At 40.6% G+C, this 18,611-nt stretch overlaps 1 protein-coding gene across 3 annotated transcripts in view; it reads right to left on the reverse strand.

Moving 5' to 3' along the window:
- Positions 1 to 18,611, reverse strand: part of myo1g (myosin IG) — a 60,647-nt gene that overhangs the window by 24,593 nt on the left and 17,443 nt on the right. For all 3 annotated transcript variants that reach the window (XM_039820607.1, XM_039820608.1, XM_039820609.1), the window contains exons 9-22: positions 17,504 to 17,557; positions 17,236 to 17,331; positions 16,914 to 17,030; positions 15,924 to 16,130; positions 15,542 to 15,687; positions 15,334 to 15,448; positions 14,675 to 14,845; positions 13,965 to 14,035; positions 9,100 to 9,174; positions 8,819 to 8,951; positions 5,636 to 5,802; positions 5,073 to 5,280; positions 4,240 to 4,463; positions 2,843 to 2,987 (exon numbers count right to left, since the gene is read on the reverse strand). In XM_039820607.1, the coding sequence (XP_039676541.1) occupies positions 2,843 to 2,987; positions 4,240 to 4,463; positions 5,073 to 5,280; positions 5,636 to 5,802; positions 8,819 to 8,951; positions 9,100 to 9,174; positions 13,965 to 14,035; positions 14,675 to 14,845; positions 15,334 to 15,448; positions 15,542 to 15,687; positions 15,924 to 16,130; positions 16,914 to 17,030; positions 17,236 to 17,331; positions 17,504 to 17,557 (1,929 nt within the window). The remainder of the gene's footprint in view (positions 1 to 2,842; positions 2,988 to 4,239; positions 4,464 to 5,072; positions 5,281 to 5,635; positions 5,803 to 8,818; positions 8,952 to 9,099; positions 9,175 to 13,964; positions 14,036 to 14,674; positions 14,846 to 15,333; positions 15,449 to 15,541; positions 15,688 to 15,923; positions 16,131 to 16,913; positions 17,031 to 17,235; positions 17,332 to 17,503; positions 17,558 to 18,611) is intronic.

Raw genomic sequence — 18,611 nt, forward strand, 5'->3', positions numbered from 1 at the left:
TTTAGTGTGCCTCTAATTTTGTGGCAAGAGTTTGGGAGAAGATCCTTTCCGGTTTCAACATCCCCCTGGACCCTTGCCCCTGTGAACAAAGCCAGCTAAATGAAGAAATGTTTTTTCCCAGTTTGATGTGGAAGAACTCGACTGGCCTGCACAGAGCACCATCCACCAGCTTTGGACAAGCCAGGCCTAATCGCCCAACATCAGTGGCCAGCCACAGCTGAATGGGATCAAATCTCTGCAGCCGCTTTAAAAAACCTTGTAGGAAGTCTTCATAGGAGAGCAGAGGTTATTAAAGCCGAGTGTTAATGGTTTTGGAACTAGGTGTTTAACAATTGCACCACATATGATGGATGTATTAAAATAATTGTATGCCACTTTCAAAGATAGCCTTATACATTTCTATGAAAAGTGCTGTTTGGGCACATACTTTGAAAAAGGTTTGGCTTCTGCGTTTTTGGGCCCATAGAGCATGCTCAGTAGACTCCTTGTCTGGACGAGCTGGGTGACCTTCTGTTAGCTCCCCACACATAAATAAAATAATTTAATCATACGGCTCTTCTAGACTTTCCAAGTTTTATGGGAATTTATCTAGGCTATATGAAATAAGTTGCATGTGATGGCAGTTCATGTTTTCTTACTTCCAGCCTTCTGATGAGCTCACACGGAAACAACATCCCGGCTTTGATTTCTAAGCTTAAATTCGACAAAATAAAGTCATCTTGTGATCTCGTTAAGGGTTTCTGATAATACATGACATACACTAATTTGTCTAACTTATCTTTTTCCTCCTTCTTCCCCCGCAGACAATTGATCTAAAACAACATCAGCCACATACAAGTCACGACTCAGGCTGACTGCATGCCAGATTACAGGCACTTATCTATAGGTTCTTTGTGGCATTAACAACAATCTCGTGAAGCTAGAGCCCTGAAGGAGGGCAGCGAGTCACGGGCCGTCTGACAAATTAATGAGGGGAGTGACTCAGTCATGCTTACGCTCCCTGAAGGCGTCTCTCAAGCCTCTGGCCACCAAACAAGCTCAGATTAGCTGTTAAATGAGCCAACTGTGAGATTCATTAATGAAATGCTGTGTTCACAAGCACCGTTCTCCTTTAGTCATGCTGTAAGGCTCGTCGTCACATGAACCATATACAGTACAGTATATTCACAACAGCAGATGTGATCCAACACACTGCTGGTCATTCAAATCTTGTTTACTGTGAAAAATTTGAACAGATGGGTGAAATGAATCCAACGGATCTTCCCAGCTATTTAAAAAAAAAGGATTAAACATTTTTGTTGTGTGTGGGGTGTCACACTGATCTATAAATGAGGTCCTCTTGTGGCAAGGACTGCTTAAAAACGCTTCTGGTAACAGAAAGTGAAGAGAAAACACAAAACTTCTGTTGATCAGACATTAGAGTAAACACTGTTAAAAATAGAAGTGTATGCACAGCACAGTGTATTTCTCTATATTTTGCCCTAGCTTCAAAGCAAAACAAATTCCCCACAACAGTTAGAAATGAAACCCTGGATTGGTTACAAAAGTAAAAAGCCTCTTAACCTTAAAAAAATACTATCTAGTTAATGGTATGTTTGTGTTTTGCACTTAAAAGGGGGCACAGAAATAATAATAGGGCTGATAAAACAACAGAAAATTTGAAATGTAAAAAACTGACACCTTAAAGTACAAATAACAGCAAAAAACACATTATGACGAGTGACAGCTTTTTGTCAATCATGATTTGCGGTTTGAAAAATATTTTAAACTCAAGATTTTTTCTGGAGATATCCCATGGCCTTCTTCATCAAACAGAACTTGTTCAGGTGGAATCAAATGACTTCAGTATGGAACTGTGGTCACGTGACAACATGTGGTCGTTTATAGAGGGGATCGCAACCCCTGTCTTAGGTCACGTGAAAATGCCTGATTAGATTCCAGTCATTAAAGAAGGTCATGGGAGTGGCCGGATTGGCTCAGTGGGTAGAGCTGGCGCACATGTACCGAGAGGTTTATGCCTCGACGCAGAGGTCCAGGGTTCAAATCCGACCTGTGACGATTTCCTGTGTGTCTTCCCCCTCTCTCTCTCCCCTACAGTAGCTGTCCTGTCAAAACTTAAAGGCGGAAAAGCCCAAAAACTAAAAAACAAGAAGGTCGTAGGATACAATTGAAAGCACCAGATCTGTTTTATGCATTTGTTTGCCGTTTGCATTTGTTGTAGTTGTTTTATCTTGGATTTTAAAGGCTAACCTGAGTGCTCTATACATATTGCAACTGTATTTCCCTACTAAGTACATAAATAAGAGCTGAAACAAATAGCCAATCAACAGAAAGTTAATCTGGAAAACATTTTGATTATCATTATGTTTGAAGCAAAAATGTCACTGGTTCCAGCTCCTATTTTGTGACTATTTAAACTATTTCTTAGTCTTTTATGATTAAAACATAAAAGATTTGGACAGTTTTGAGTATGTTAACTTGGGCTTTAGGAAATAGTGATGGGCATTTTAACTATAATCTGATATTTTATTTATTTTAGATCAAACTAGTAATTGATAATGAAAATAATCATAGGTGCATAGAATGCATTGATAAATACATTACAAAGGCTAGTAACTGAAACCTTGAATATTTTAACACAGATATGTCTTCCCAATGTCAAGAATGAGTCTTAACTAGAATTTGTTTTATGTAAAGAAAATATCAAGAGTAATCAGGCACTTCATGGACTATTTAAACATGATTTGAGATATATCATAGATACAACATAGAAATACATGTTGGAACTCAAAGAGTACCCTGACTCCACTTTGTTTGTGATTTGTTTATGTGTGATTCTTACATTGGCCAGGTAGTCCCTCTCCCAGGCTCTGCTGACTCCCCAGTCTTTCCTCTCTCCGCTCAGAGCAGTCAGAGCTGCCACTTTGGCCCGAACCTCCAGCATGTCAGACGGAGGGATGTTCTTCACGATCTGCCTCGCCCACCACCTGACAACAAGTGATGGGAACAAGTGATGTCACGTGGGTGGAAAAATACAGCAAAAGTTGCAACAGAGAACAATACAGTAGGAGGAACAGCTTCAAGATCAGTTCTGTGAGCAATAAAAATAACTTTTATCTGCAGTGCCAAAACCCATCCTTGTTGATCCAAAACTCACTCGCCCAGAGACCATTCAACTTATTCTGCCAGGAAGGAAACTTATTTGGCTTGTTTTTAGTGTAGCAGAGCTAGATTAGAAGATTGATACCATTCTGTGTGTTAAATATGAAGCTACAGCCAGGAGGGGAAGGAAGACTGGAAACAGCTAGCCTGGCTCTGTCCAAATGTAACAAAATCTCCTACCAGCACCTCTAGAGTTTACCAATTATCACATTATATCTTGTTTATTTAATCTGTACCGAAACCAAAGTATAACAACAGCGTGCTGTGCTTTTCGAGGGACATTAAATGCTGAACTATTTCCTGGCCGAGCACAGTAACTGCTTGGAGCAGGGGTCTTCAACGTTTTTTAAGCCAAGGATCCCTTAACTGAAAGAGAGACGGATCAGGGACCCCCTACTACATATATTGTATAAAATGAAGTTGCATATTAATCTGGTCCTACAATAACTTTTAGGGCAGCCTAAAGCATTTATAGATACCTTTTTTGCATAAAATACTAAGCTATTCAAATAGCCTGATACTTGTTGGCATGATTTTATAAATCATGTTTTAATGTTAACCCTTAAATGTGAAACAAATGTGAAACAGTCAATCCTTTGGGATGAACTGTATCTGTGGATATTTGCTAATAATATGTTGGAATCATGTTAAGACTTTAATTTTTGAAAATACTTTCAAATATTAACAATAATTTGGAGGCCCCCCTGGAGTGACTGAGAGGACCCCCTGGGGATCCCGGACCCCCTGTTGAAGATCCCTGGCTTGGAGTCTCAAGACTCTGGACAGAGCCAGGCTAACCGTTTCCTCCTGTTTGCAGTGTTTATGCTAAGCTAAGCTAACTGGCGGCTGACTGTAGTTTCATATTTACAATACAAAATGTATAACTGACTATACTACTATGTTTAACTTATTCAGAACTAATTTATGTTTACATTTAATACAAGTGGATTTATCTCACTTTGCTGACAGTTTTTAAAAAAGTAAAATATGATTGAAGAGAACATTTATTAAATATTGTACATTTATTTTAGATTGTTGTTTATTGTGCTGTATGAGTTTCATTTTGTGGGATCTGACCTGCGATGCAGCATGACTGTGTTCTTGTGAAACTTGGACAGAGCTGCAGGCGGGCTCGGCCACTCCACGCTCTTTCCAAAGTCGGCCATGGTTCGCACATTAGCGAACCTCCTCTCCACCTCCCAGAAGTGGGCCTTCACCTTGTAGCGCTTATAGCAGCCCATGATGGCGTAGATGGCCCTCATCCGCCGGCACCTCATACGAGCCAAAGCCCCACGCCACACCTGGGAGTTTTACAAAAAAAGGGGACGTGTTAAAGCCAGAAAGCAAGAGTGGAGAAACGAGAGAGTCCCACTGAGCTAAAGACGAACTTGTGCTCCAGTTAAAGAACCAGACTTCTCTGAAGAATCATCAAAGTAGGTCATGTGAAAGAGAAAGAAAGAAAGGGTGTTTCATTGAGCAAGTGCAGTAATTGACTGTAATGTAACTGTGCTCTGGATCTCATTAATTATCCCAATTATTGTTACAGGAAATTAGGATTCAAGCTGGCAGAGGAATTTCAGTCAAACATAACCAGGAGCCACATATTCATGAGGCTGAGGCAAACTGTAATATCCACTTTGAAACCTAGAGGCCTGTGTTTGAAACTGGAGAATATATTGTGACCGGAGCTGCTCGTGACATTAAATTGGATCACTGTGTCAATTAACTGGACTGTCAGTTCAATACATCATTATTAAAGTACACGCACAACTTAAAAAAACCGAGCAGTAGAGAGGAAAGAGAGATGTGATACTTCAAATCATGTTGAGGCTGTGGATAAAAACCAAAAGCGACGATGATGACAAACTTATAGCAAATCATACAGTAACACTAATACTAATATGGCCGACCTTCTGCAGGAAAAGAACCAGGATAGGGATGAGGGCGGCTCTCTCCTGCTCCAGAGTATATAGAGACCGCGGCGTTCTGACAAACAGCTTGGTGTGTCCGTACGCCACATCGTCCTGGAAACCATGCTGGGTGACGATGGCCTCCACGGCCTCTCTGTCCGAGGCCATCAGGTGGTTTGGCCAGGTATACTCGCACGTCATTTTATACCTACAGAACGTTCAGGAGGACAAAGAGGAAATCGGGGCTTATGACGACAAGGATGCTGTTCAGTACACAAAAAAGTGAAACAATTGCTCTTGTTACTCTGTAACTGAGAGTAGCTTTGTAATTGACCTGGTTTTATTTAAAAGGTCCAATGTGTAGGAATTTCTTCCATCTAGCGTTGAGATCATATATCGCAATCAACTCTCTCGCACCACCCAGTTCAAAGTACATATTACAGCTACGGTAGCTTTCATGCTTCAAAAAGCCGGTCTCATGCTCTTTTCAATATCCTTTTTTTCTTTTTCCGGGCGAAGAAGAAGACAGAAGTCTTGCTTCATGGAGCATCATGTTCTCTTACCGCTGCAGGACGCGGGCGTAATGCTGCCTGTAGGCAAAGCCCGCTCTGCGCACCATCACATTCTCCATCAAGCCGAGGTAGGCCACCTGGTGCTGGCAGCGAGCGTCGTCAAACAACACAGGAGACTTCATCTCGTTGGGCTTTATGCACCGCACATAGTAAGGCTCCTGAAAGAAAAAAGGTTTATTTAGATAGGGAGAGATACAAAAAAACATAGATAAACTTCAACAGTCATCTGATGTATGTATCATAGTGTTTTTAGCCGAAGCTAATTCTCGACACTTGTCCCTAGTAGGGCTTTTGGTCACAAATAAAAATACAGATTTACATTATTATTAAAAATACAATAAAGATGAAATAAAAAGAAATGAAATGAAAATGGAAGGAAAGTATACAATGTAAAAACTAAACATGAGAGCAAGATTGTTCCCGAATTAGCCATAATTTCTTTTGTTTTTTTAAAAGTGGCTAATGTTGGGATACATTTCAAGTGTTCTGGCAGAAAGTTCCATAATTTTGCAGGTAATCCTCTGAGAACGGGTAGAGAGATCATCTTTCAACAAGAGGACACAACAATACCTGTTTTTATTAATTTCCCAGCAGGGATCAATGAAGTCTTACATTATCACATTACTGTAGCTGGCATGTGCATACATTCACAGAAAGCTATACAGTGATACTGCAGGAAATTAAATTCAAGGTTACACAATTAAACAAAATCAAAGTACTGCAATAGCACGACAAAGTGTTGCATACTTCCAACACTTGGACTGATTCAGTGTTTGTATGATTGAGGCAATATTTTTTCACAACACTCTTGTTTTATCACCTGCACAAACTTGTCTTTGATTTTCACATGTTTTTATCATTGTTTTCATCACTGCTGTGTTCATCACTGTGCGAGTAAATAAACTACTCTGTAAACTATGACCGAGCCACAGCCGAGCTGCAAAAGTGGCAAACTGAGTTCACTGACCTTAATCAGACTTTCAGAATATTTCAACAGACGCTACAGTGAGCAGCTGAGCCTCATAACACATCCAGCACATCTACTTATTAACAGCACATTTAACTGCACATCATAACTTCTGGACGTCTGCACCCAGACAGGGATCTTTAAAGGAAATCCCGCCACAGAACAGATACTGTTGTGTTTTCGCTGTCTTTCACTCTCTTTCCATGAAAGATGAACAAGGTAGAACAAAGTGAACACTTTCTACTCCCCGACACTGTCATCCATCAAATGAATGATGCTTGGGAACGTGTGCCCCTATTTTCAACTCCGCTCAGGAGAGATTTAAGAAAGGAGTCAGTTAATGGGGGGTTGGGAACAGATGAGGTGCTTCTGAATGGCAGTTGAAGAAAACATCCGATCTTTCAACGTGACCTGAAGGTTGCCAGGGGAGTTACCTTTCATTTTACCTTAGCCACACCGAGATGAGACGCTACAACACCCTGACAGCAGGCTGCCCCAAAATAACAGCAGGAAATGTCAGACCTCAGTCAGTGAGATGAGGCCAGGAGAGGTGAGCAGCACATTTTGTGATCCAGCAGCGCTCATCTCCACACGCAGCCAGACAGGATGAGGACAAGCAACCTACAAAAACTGTGACTCTCTGACACCAAAAAGAGCACATTGCTATGTTTACATGTTCCTGCTGGACGGCTGCGTACCGCCTCTCACTCCATATTTTGTTATGCATTGTGACGAGCCATCCTCCCAGAACATCCATCGCAAAGGCACATTGGCAGCCTCAGAATAGCCTGTGACTCATAGGCTTTACAGGGACCAGAACAGGCAAACTGGTGCAGAGCATCCTACTGATGATGACAGCAGCGTAAACTGGAGAGAAGATCTACATTGGTGCTAAATACTCCCTCTCCAACATGAAAATATGTTTAAAAAAAAGAAAACCTCCAGTGGCTTTGATTTGACACCAATTCTGCCCTACAAACCCAAAACAGCAACTACATATTTAGTAAAAGTTTACCATATAAAAAATTATGATAATTTTGGCAACAGAACTTGCAGTAACTAAAACAACTAAAAAACAGGTCAAAACACAGTAACTGGCTCTGTAGCCAACTAAACAGCTAAAACAAGACAGCTATAGCAAGTGTTTGCTAGCTGGTGACACAGCCACGGCAAGCCTAAAGCTAAAATAAAATGTACTTATTGATTTTTCCCTAGCTCTTTTCTGTAATAAAATGTGTTATTCCACATAAGTAAATGATTCAGTAACTTAATCTAAACATGATAGAGAAAAAAACTCCTGTTAAAATTAACTAGTTTAGCAAATCTCAGAAACTGTGTAGCTAACTAGACAGCTAAAGCAAGAGAGCTAGATCAAGTGTTAGCTAGCTTGTGAGAAAGTCACATACCTTTAGCTAAAGTTAAAACTAAATTTACTGTAAGTTGTCTGTAAATTGAAAATATGTATTTTGATTAAATTGGCAATTTATTCACAGTAGGTATTTCACTTAACTAAATGAGGCATGAGATGATAGAAGAAAAACTTCTGCGAAGCTAACTAGCTCAGCAGAACTCTTAGCGGGCCTACCATCTCAGCAAGCGTGGTCAAGCTACCGTAATGGACACAAAAGCTGAGACGCAAGAACACTTTTTGTTAGTAAATTATGATCTTATATATTTATCATGTATGTTTGATGTCTATGTTTTATTTAGGTAAAATAATCAGCCTGAAAGGCACAGAATGGTGATGGCGCAGTGGATATGACACATACCTTTGGTGTGGGGAGAGATCTGGGTTCGATTCCCACTGACTTACATCAACCAATGTGTTCCTGAGCAAGACACTTAACCTATAGTTGCTCCAGAGGCGTGCGACCTCTGATATATATATATATATATATATATATATATATATATATATATATATATATAGCAATTGTAAGTCGCTTTGGATAAAAACGTCAGCTAAATGACATGTTATGTAAAGAATGAAGGCATTACAACATTTTTATTTGTTGTGCATTTTTCCAACCAGCCTGAAAACTCCATAGTTCCTGCTCTCTTTCTCTCTACTTTGTAGAGCTGCTTGGCTTTACTTTCTAGTCGTCAGAGTTAGGCATCTTTAATCTATCTTAAAACTGCAAATTCCAAACACAACTTCCCCTAAAGGTTAAAGGGATAGGAACAGGAAGTCAATCTAAACCACTGACCTTGCAGCCCAGTTTATCCACCAAGGCTACAATGGAGTTCTTGAAGAGGGTGGCCGCGGTCAGTGGTCGCTTGGTGACTTCTGTGATGCTCAGCTGACCATCTGGCCACATCTCCTTCAGGACTGGGTCGGCACTACGAGAGAGAGACGGGGGCAAGAAAAGGGGGCGAAGACCGAAGAGAGGACATCATTAACTGGGTTAGCAGAGGAGTGTTGTGCAAGAAACTCACTATACATTTAACCCAGTTACAGAACTTTCAGGAGCATCATGATGTTTGGCACCTGTTGTACATGAGACGCTTGAAATCTTGGAAAAGCAGGTCCTTGTTTTTGTCCAAAAAGCCCTCGACGGAATATCTGTAATAGATGTAGACAGAGAAAATGAGAGTAATCGAAAAAATAGCCAAAACTAGTCAAAAGGAGGGATTCTCTGCTGAAGAGCACTTGGAGTAAACTGGTGTGTCAGACAAAAGAAGTTAAAATTACAAAGAAGTCAGATAGAAAGTAACACAGTTTAAACAGTCACTAAAAGGGTCACTATCACTTCCTATTAACTGACTCCACTCTTTGCTCCAAATGATTCACAGTCCTCAGGCTGGAGATCATGCCGCTTAGACGATTTACAAATTAGGAACATGGTAAAATTCCCCCCACAGCTCACATTTTGGAGAAGAAAAGAAAAAACTGTCTACAAACTAATCTGTCTGCCTTTTTTCGAACTGCTCTTTAAGTTTTTGTGATACATCAGCGGGAGGTCAGAGGCGCACAGTAAGGCAAGGTTACATAAGCCGTCCAGCCCTGGGGTAAGAGCCTGCTGTAGTGTAAATGTTGCCTCAAATAAACCTCTCTCTCCTCTCTCATTCACAACAATTACTTACACAGTGTGGACAATTTGCTTTAAAAATCCATGCTGCTTTCAAAATCCTACTTAGTACTACTTTTAACTACTGTATATGTATACAGATAGGGAGTTTAACCCAGTGGTTTCCAAACTAGGGGTCCAGCCCCCACCAGAGTGAAGATATATTTGGGGGGAGGGGTGTGAGTTGATAAATGGGAGGAAAGAAGAAAAAATAAAGTTCTGCTACAATTTTCTTTTACTTTTTTGTGAAATGTTGGGGCTTAAACAGTTATTTAACGGAAACCATGTGTTTAGATGAGGAATCACTCTCATAAAGAGGTCACGGGCCAAAAAGGTTGGAAAACTCTGGCTTACAATATTTTATCATTTGTTTTCATCATGTATTTAATCAAAAGCTTAATCTGTAAAGAAACTACATCTGTCAGATAAATGTAGTATAGTTAAAAAGTACAATATTTTCCTCTGAAATGTAGTGCAGTAGAAGTATAAAGTCAAGTAAAATGGAAATGTACTTCCACCACTGCAGTAGTTCACACTCTCTTCCACACACACATTTCTTCTACATATTCTGCGTGCCTCCCTCTCTAACAAACACACACACACACACAAACAAACAAAACACAGACACACAGCATGTCACAAGTTGTCTGCATGGCCTGTGAATGTGTCCTGGGCTGGCACATCTGGAGGCAAAGAAGCGGAGGCTGGCTATGACAGATGTGTCCCCTTGGCTTATGGGTGCCGAAACGACCTGACCAAATCGCAGGAAGCTCACCGGAGAGGCACAGAGTGTGAAAGGAAAAGAGAGCGCAGTTAGAACAACACAATAACAATCCACAACACTCATTTACAAGGACAGGACCGTGCTGGGAGAGGACGGACAGGAGAGGACGTGCAGAGATAAAAACAGCAGCTCTCCAGAGACAGGAGGATGATTTAGAGGAAAGTATATTCAAGTATGAAGGTCAAGGCTGGTGCAAGGAGAGGGCTGTGTTTTACAAGGTTAAAGGCAGCTCACACTGAGAGAGCCAGGCGACAAACATGTGAGATTTCGTGCAATATAAAGTTGTGCAATAACTGAAAATGATATATCTTATGGCTGCTCAAAGTGCTGTATGTGCAGGGCTGCAACACTGCAGGGAATTACATTGTGGATGGTAAAAAGAGTCAGGTGAGGGTTGCAGTAGAGAGGGAGGAGAAAAAAAGAGGAAAGAGGATGAGGGAGCGAAGTAGGTCAAAGCTTGTGATAGTGGTGAGAGTGGAGGGCGGGGGGGGGAGGCCAGTGGGTGGCGAGGATGAGGGTATATTTAGCCAGAGTAGACTCAGATGTGGTGGGATGGGACAGGGGATGATGGGGGGGCCAGTACCACCAGGAAGCAATACACGAGGGGTGACAGCTCAGCTGGAGCAACCCCGACGTGAGGCAGGGTGACGGGGACACACAGTGACAGGGACAGCCATCTGTCATCACCACTGCAGGTCTGTCACACATGCTCTTATCCAGCCTGTCTTTTAATGCTGGCAGGAAAGCGCATTTACTTAAGTACTGTACTTAATATATGTATTTTGTACAACATTACATATCCATCACTAAATCAAAGTTAAAGTATTTTTTACATACAGATTTTTACATATGAAACACATGAAAGCTTTAAAATTACGATACCCAACGGTGTATAAATTTGGAGCTGAAAGAAATAGTCGATTAATTGATCAGTAAGTTGATTATCAGATAATTAATCTGCAACTCTCATGTGAATGCAGAAATGACAGACATTTAATGGTTTCCACTTCTCAAATGTGAGGATTTGAGTTTTGAATTTGAATTGAATTACAGTAAACTGAATCACTTTGGGTATGTTGAACAAAACAAAAGTTGTCACTTTGAGTTTTGGAATTGTGATGGGCATTTCTCGCTATTTTCTTATACAAACTAAACAATTAATGGACTGATCAAAAAAATAATCAGCCCTATGTTACAGCAGAGCTCCATCTCAGCCAAGTACAACAGTAAAATGCTGCTTACACATTACTGCATCAGTAAACATAATGTAATAACATAACATTTAATAGCATAACCCTCACATGAATCATTTTTCTGCATAGAAAAAAATAGTACTTTGTGTTGGTACTTTTACTAAAGTAAAGAACTACTGAACGTTGACAAGGGGAGGGCGGCTAGGGAGGAAAGGTACAGTGCAGTATTTGTCTGTGAGAGCTGTGTCTGGCTTCAAAGATGGATGAAATTGCTCTGTGTTTCGGTGTGTGTTCGACATCGTGTTAGCCTGGATTTCCCCGAGTCAAAGGTCCTCAGTAAACCCTACTCCAGTTGTCCTTGATTACTGCTCCTGCTTCTACATCTCGCAGAGCCAAAATTGTCTCATCAGCTGACTTCCATCCCTCCCTGCCCACCTCCTCCTCCTCCTCCTCCTCCTCCTCCTCCTCCTCCTTTTATGTTCCCTTGACATATTAATTTCCTTCCCTTCTCTAGATTGAGGACAGTACACGTGAGCAGTGGGGATCTTCTGAAACCAAAGCGATGACGGGTGACTTGCTGGCCAGGGGCCTCATCTGCCCACTGTGACGTTTAAATCCAGTGAGCACATTAAGGAAGTGGAGCAGTGATGGAGAAGGAAACCGAACAAACCGTTTGATCTCTAGTCTGTGAATCATAAACCAAACGGCCACTAACATAAAAAAAAATTATTGTACTTTTGCAATAGGACAAAAGCTAAAAACCTTAATATGCGCATATATATATATAAAAAATTATTATCTCGCTCGATTATCTCACCAAGGCAAAATGTTTACCAAAAGGATCTTTATAAATTAAGACTAAAAGGGGAGGGGTGGTTTAAGCTACAAATTTGAAGCCTTAACAGGTGATAAAAACACATGTTTCTGCTGTTGTTTGGAAGATCAGCTACTTATCTTTCATTCGAACTTACATTTTCTATCTCAGATAAGATCTTTTCTATAATGACATGCCAATTTTAATCTTTACTTTATTCCATGTCTTTCAAAACTCGCATGTAAAATTTGACTTAATATGGGTGACTCCTGTTGGAAAATACTTCAAGGTGTCACCGGCCATGAAACTAAAGCTACTGTGCGTAGTTTCTGTCTCCCCCATGAGGAATTCTAAGAAATGACAACAATTCTGTCGGTGCATCCACATGATACAAGCCGACTAACCCCCACCCCTCCTCCACACAGTTGTTACGTAGCCAAGGAGGATGCGGAGGATTAAATAAACATGATGGACTCTTCAGAAGAGGTCATTATCTTCACTCGAGTTTCTGCGTGCGAAAGTCGCCGGACACCACCAATTTCTAAACACAGCCATGCCGAGAAATACAGAGAGAGTTTTGTGAAGCTGATAGTCTTAATTAGCTTTGTAGCAACTCATTTGGCAATGGCTTGAATGTAACGGACATTGATTATTATAAAAAAGTTACGCACTAAAGCTTTAAATCAAATGAGTCCTAAAATGTTCCAAATCAAAGCTGCCATATGGCACATTCGGAACATTTGTGACCACTGATTCTCTGCAGTCAACACAGATGGGAGCATCTCCTCTCCCTGCCTCTACAATGCCACGTGTGTTGTACATGTCTATGGTTGTATCTGTATGCCTGGCTGTGCAGGTTAGTGAATGCACCTTATGTATACGCACGAGGAGTTTTCTTCATGTGGTTTCAGATGAATGGATTGTACAGTATATATATGTAGCTTACAATGCAAATGTATGCATGTGGATGACATCCTACACTTATTGGAATAGGTGGCCAATGTTTGGAAACTACATTTCTTATTTGTATAGAACAACGTAAACAGCAACACACACTTGGTCAATATTGTGGTTAAAATTTAGTGTATGATTGATCTTTTGTCGTAAATGTAAATTTAGTAATAAATACTGTATGGGATATTATGGGATTCAACCTCTAGGAATACACTTTGAGATGTGAGATCATAAGGTAGTCAAGACACAAATGAATAGTTTTTTAGCACCGAGTTGTCATACATTATATGTTACCTAGTTAGAGGTGATTATTAACCAATTTGTAATAACTCCTGATCAGTAAAGCTGTCACTTTAAGCACAACACTAACAACACCACGGGAACGCCTCTATGAATTAACTCACTGCTGCTGATATCATAAACTGACATCTCTCTTAATAGGATTATTTGGCTTACACTTCCAAACAACACCCTGTCACTTTTTCAGACCGCCCCCCAGGGCCGAAGCAGACGACTGTGACAAACGTATGAGTGACTCACGTGACGTCTCCAGCATAGTGGCGAATACGGAAGTGTTTCTGAAAGTCCATGGTTTTGTCTGTGGGGCTGAGCTGGAAAAGAGGAGGAGACCGTGTGAGTGCAGAACTATCAGTATAAAAGATTACATTCAATATATTACAAACATTTACAGTACAGTGTAACATATGTACATGTGTAACATAAATAAAATAATGGCAGAATTTTAGAGCCCCTGCTATTTGAGAAGCATGTTATGATGTCTCTGAAGACAAAACATTGGAGAAACTCTGCTCCCTATTGACTGCAACACAAAACTGCACCTGCACACATTTTAAAGTTTTTGAAAGACTCTTTGTTCTTGCTTGGTAAGTCAAAAATCAAACCAAAACATGCCCCTTTTTTGAGAAGAAATACTAAAATAGTGCAAAAGCAATTCAATGTTTCACTTTGGCATTTCTACTGTATCTTCTAAGCAACTCCAGTTTGGGCGTAAAATAAGATTTCCTCATTTTTAGTTTTTTAGAGTCTGAGGAGGATATGTCAACAACATATCACCACTTCCCACTAACTAAGTGAAATTACAACCACGTTTTCCGAGATCCCTTTTTAAACATCATTTCAGTTTCAAGTTGAGCAGCAACTCGCAGCCTGAGAAAGGTCTTGTGAATATCCATATGAGTTGTTGAAGTTGAGATGAATCCTGACAGATGATGTTTCTGATCTGTTCTCACCTTGCGGGATGTGTAGTGGGGGTGCTGGGCCAGTTTGGTGTCCATGCTCTCCAGGCAGACCGTGTCGGTGACTTTACCAACAGTGAGGCAAGCTTCGTCCAAAATGGAGATGATGCCTTTGTGGGGCTGCTCCACAAGGTCCACAATGATCTGGTTGTTGAAGTAATCAATCTGTGTACGAACAGTAAGATTAAGATTGTTAAGTAAGGGGGAAATGAAGTGATGTTTATAAATCGCTAGTGCATCATGTACTGTGTGTGTGCTTTTTTCAAGTGCATGCTTTTGCACTCCCAAACTTGCTTTTGTGTGTCACATCTGCACCAAATGTATCGTCACAAATAACTTTTTATAGGCAACTTTTTCACATTAGCAAACTCATTTTAAGATAAAACTTTATTTATCCAGATTGAAATGATAAACAATAAAGATTATCAGTAAGGTGCAAAAAAACAAATCTACACAATGCCAGCAATGTTAACGGTGAGGATCATAGAAAATCATTTTTGGTGGAAATATACATCATTTTATTCCTGGCAATGGTCTTAAGTGTCCATATATTGAGAACAACTAGCAGAGTATTAATTGATCTGCTAATTGTGTGTGTTTGAGTGTGACATGGCACCTCTTGCTTGCGTTTGTTGTTTCAGTGTGTTTCTTACATGTTGCCAGGTGATGCCCTCTCTCTGGTATTCACCTTGTTCCTGTCTGAGGATCAGCTCGATGAAGAGCTGCTGCAGCTTCTCGTTGCAGTAGTTGATGCAGAACTGTTCAAAACTGGCCGACAATAGAGGAACAAAGACTTTAGCAACAGCATCAACAATGACAAATTTCCACTTAAGAAAATACATTTCACAACACAACACCAACCTGTTGTTTTCAAAGATCTCAAAGCCGTAGATATCCAGCACGCCGATGACTGTGTTTTTCCCATGAAGCACTGGGTTGTAGTCTTTAACTTCAATGACGCTGTTGATGCGGTTTACAATCCAGCCGAAAAGTCTCTCATAAAGAGCCTTGAGCAGGGAAATAAGAGACTGTGTGTTTAGAGCCGGAGATTAAAATAATGTGACAACTGTGAAAATTAGATAAAAGGAAAGCATGGCACAGTGATGATGTTAACATGATTGTCTTATCCTGGAGAAGCTGTAAAACAATTAATCTGTATAAAGCATAAAATCTTATCCTGATAAACTATTTTGTCACATTAAATTGGACTGTTTGACTAAATAAACAAGTGAAGCAACAGCACCTTGGCGAAAGCATCTCGCCCAAAGCAGGCGTCCTGCTCCGTGTGTCCCTTCTCGATGACCTCGCCGCCACCGGTGGCCACAGTGCGGAACAGCAGGCTCTTGGTGACACTGTCCGCCTCTGTGGCTGTCAGCTCAGCGATGTGGTCAATAGCTTCGAGTCCCAGGATCTGAACGCTCTCACCATCAGTCTCAAACTGCACGTTTCCCTGAAAAACATTACAGTTCATTATAGAGCCATAATCTTATAACAACCGTGTTGGTGCTCTCGTGACTCACAGCTTAGTCTACATGGTTACAAAATCTAACAGGTGGTGTAGAGTATTTTACCAACTCCTACATTAGGCCATGAGGTGGGACCAGGGGAGAACTTGCTCGGACGCGTGCTCTGCGTGCCAATAACCAATGTCCACAATCTGTCTGCATTTCAGTGCTGTGACCCATTTATTTTCCTGACGGCCTGCTCACCGTCGCACAAGCAATACAGTCCGTTTCATTTCATTTCTGGTTTAGATCCATTCATTTTCCTTGTCAAAAAAATCAAACAATGGCACGCACTGACACGGTGAAAAGCTGAATGCTTTCCCCTTTTTCCACACACCTGTGTAACCTGTGGCTGATTACCTTTATGCCTTCCCATGGGCAATGCTCCACCCAGTGCTCAAACATAAAACTGCAGATTAATTAGTATAACCAACATGGTATATAAACAAAACAAAGAGGTGTAATGGCTCCCAGTAGGTGGGTTCAAAATTAGCATCATTTACCAACCAAATGCTAGTAAAATATGCAAGTGGCTGGTAGATTTGCTTCACTCACCAGCCCAAAAAATAATGGTAAAGTGGCTGGTAAAATTTGAACATTCACTAGACATTTGTCTGGTGGATGAAAAAGTTAATGTTGCACCCGTGGTGAAGAAAATACTTTTTAATTTTAATCCTAGAATATAAATTTTACTTTTCCTATTTTTAACAATCCATGCAATACCTTACCAACAGAAGAATGGAGGCCAGGATCTGATAAATAGAGTTAATCTCCTCTGTTGAGAAGCCAATCACTCCCAGGGCACTCATCACTGCTTTGTGGCTCGAACGATCATTGTTGGAGGTCTTAAGAAAAAAGGAATTTGGATTATTATTTTCAGTCAAAAGAACATGAGCTGAAGATTCATAGGGGACATCCCGGATTTTGGAATTTGGTGCCTCAGAGACTATAATCATTTATTTAAAATGTGTGTGCTGTGCAGTTTGTTTCAAAATATATGGACAGCTGTTTTTTAAAGTGTAAATTGAAATGTAAAGGTGACAAACTCACAACAGTTGCAGCTCCCTCTCTGGTATAAATATAAACAGCAGGATCATTCTGCAGATGAAATGACTCCAGCATCTCATCTGTGCCTCCACGGAGTAACTGTTATAAATACACATCAAACATAAACGTTCAGATCCAATTTAATAAATTCAATAAAGGAGCAGTAATCCACAATATTTTTGATTTTCTTTTTAAGTCTCAATGTGAGTTCAGGGAGTAATACTTGAGCATCATTAGTGTATGTTTAGCAGCAGCATAGATAAGAGTTTACCTGGTAGAATGAGTGGAAGTTTCTCTCCCCGTCTTGCTGCTGGACCACCCTGGACTTGAACAGGAGAACAGATTATGGTAGCAAACCAAACATCCATCTTACCCTGTTATACAATTATTCTATGATGATTAGCACTGTTCACAAACTGCTCCAAACAGCTCTATTGTAGTCCAGCCTTTACTTCTGTGAGGAACGTGCGTCACTTTGTAACAAACGTTATAATGCTCGCCTAGCTGCCAGTGTGGCACGCCCTCATACTCTGCTTCTGACTGACCTAGCTACTGCGCATGTGCGACTCCCAACAAAGATGGATCAGAAGTGAGATGCCTCACTCTGTAGCTAAAAGAGAGAGCTCAACACACAGGGTGAAAAGAGGATCTGCAGCAATGTGTAGTACAACAAAATTATAGTGTTTTTTGAAAATTAAACCATGTAAACCTATTCTGGTACAACCTCTAAATACAATTGTGAACCTGAAAATGAGCACAATATGAGCACTTTGAGCTAAATAAAACAAGTTAGCAGCATTTCTCATAGAGGTCGGCAATCACATGTGTGAGTTTTCGAGGTAACAAAAGACAAATAACAGAGCTCTAAAGGGGTCAAAACAAGCTTTCTAGTCAAAAAGAAAAAGTGAAAGTAAAACTCTCAACTCAAAGTGCAACATGTCATGTGGCCAAATGTGAAAGATAGATTTTTCCTTGGATGGTTGCTTGCTGTACTTTTGGTTACAAATCGTACATCTAAAAAGAAGGTCTTTTGGCGCCTGGGTAGCTCAGCTGGTAGAGCGCACGCCCATATATAAAGATTTACTCCTTCACACAGCGGCCGTGGGTCCGACCCGTGGCTCTTTGCTGCATGTCATTCCCTCTCTCTCGCCCCTTTCATGTCTTCAGCTGTCCTATAAAAATAAAGGCCTAAAATTCCCCAAAAAGAATCTTGCTCTTAGATTTTGAGAGATTGACACCAAAACCTTAGATATAGTGCTGGTGTTTTAGACAGCTGAATAATCTCCACTATAGCTGCACTGAAAATGTCTAGTAGTCACATCATGCACTCAAGAATGGATCACCCAGTAAGACAAATCCACAACCAAGCGACAAAATCA

Source organism: Perca fluviatilis, chromosome 13 (assembly GCF_010015445.1).
Source record: "Perca fluviatilis chromosome 13, GENO_Pfluv_1.0, whole genome shotgun sequence".
NCBI lineage: Eukaryota > Metazoa > Chordata > Actinopteri > Perciformes > Percidae > Perca > Perca fluviatilis.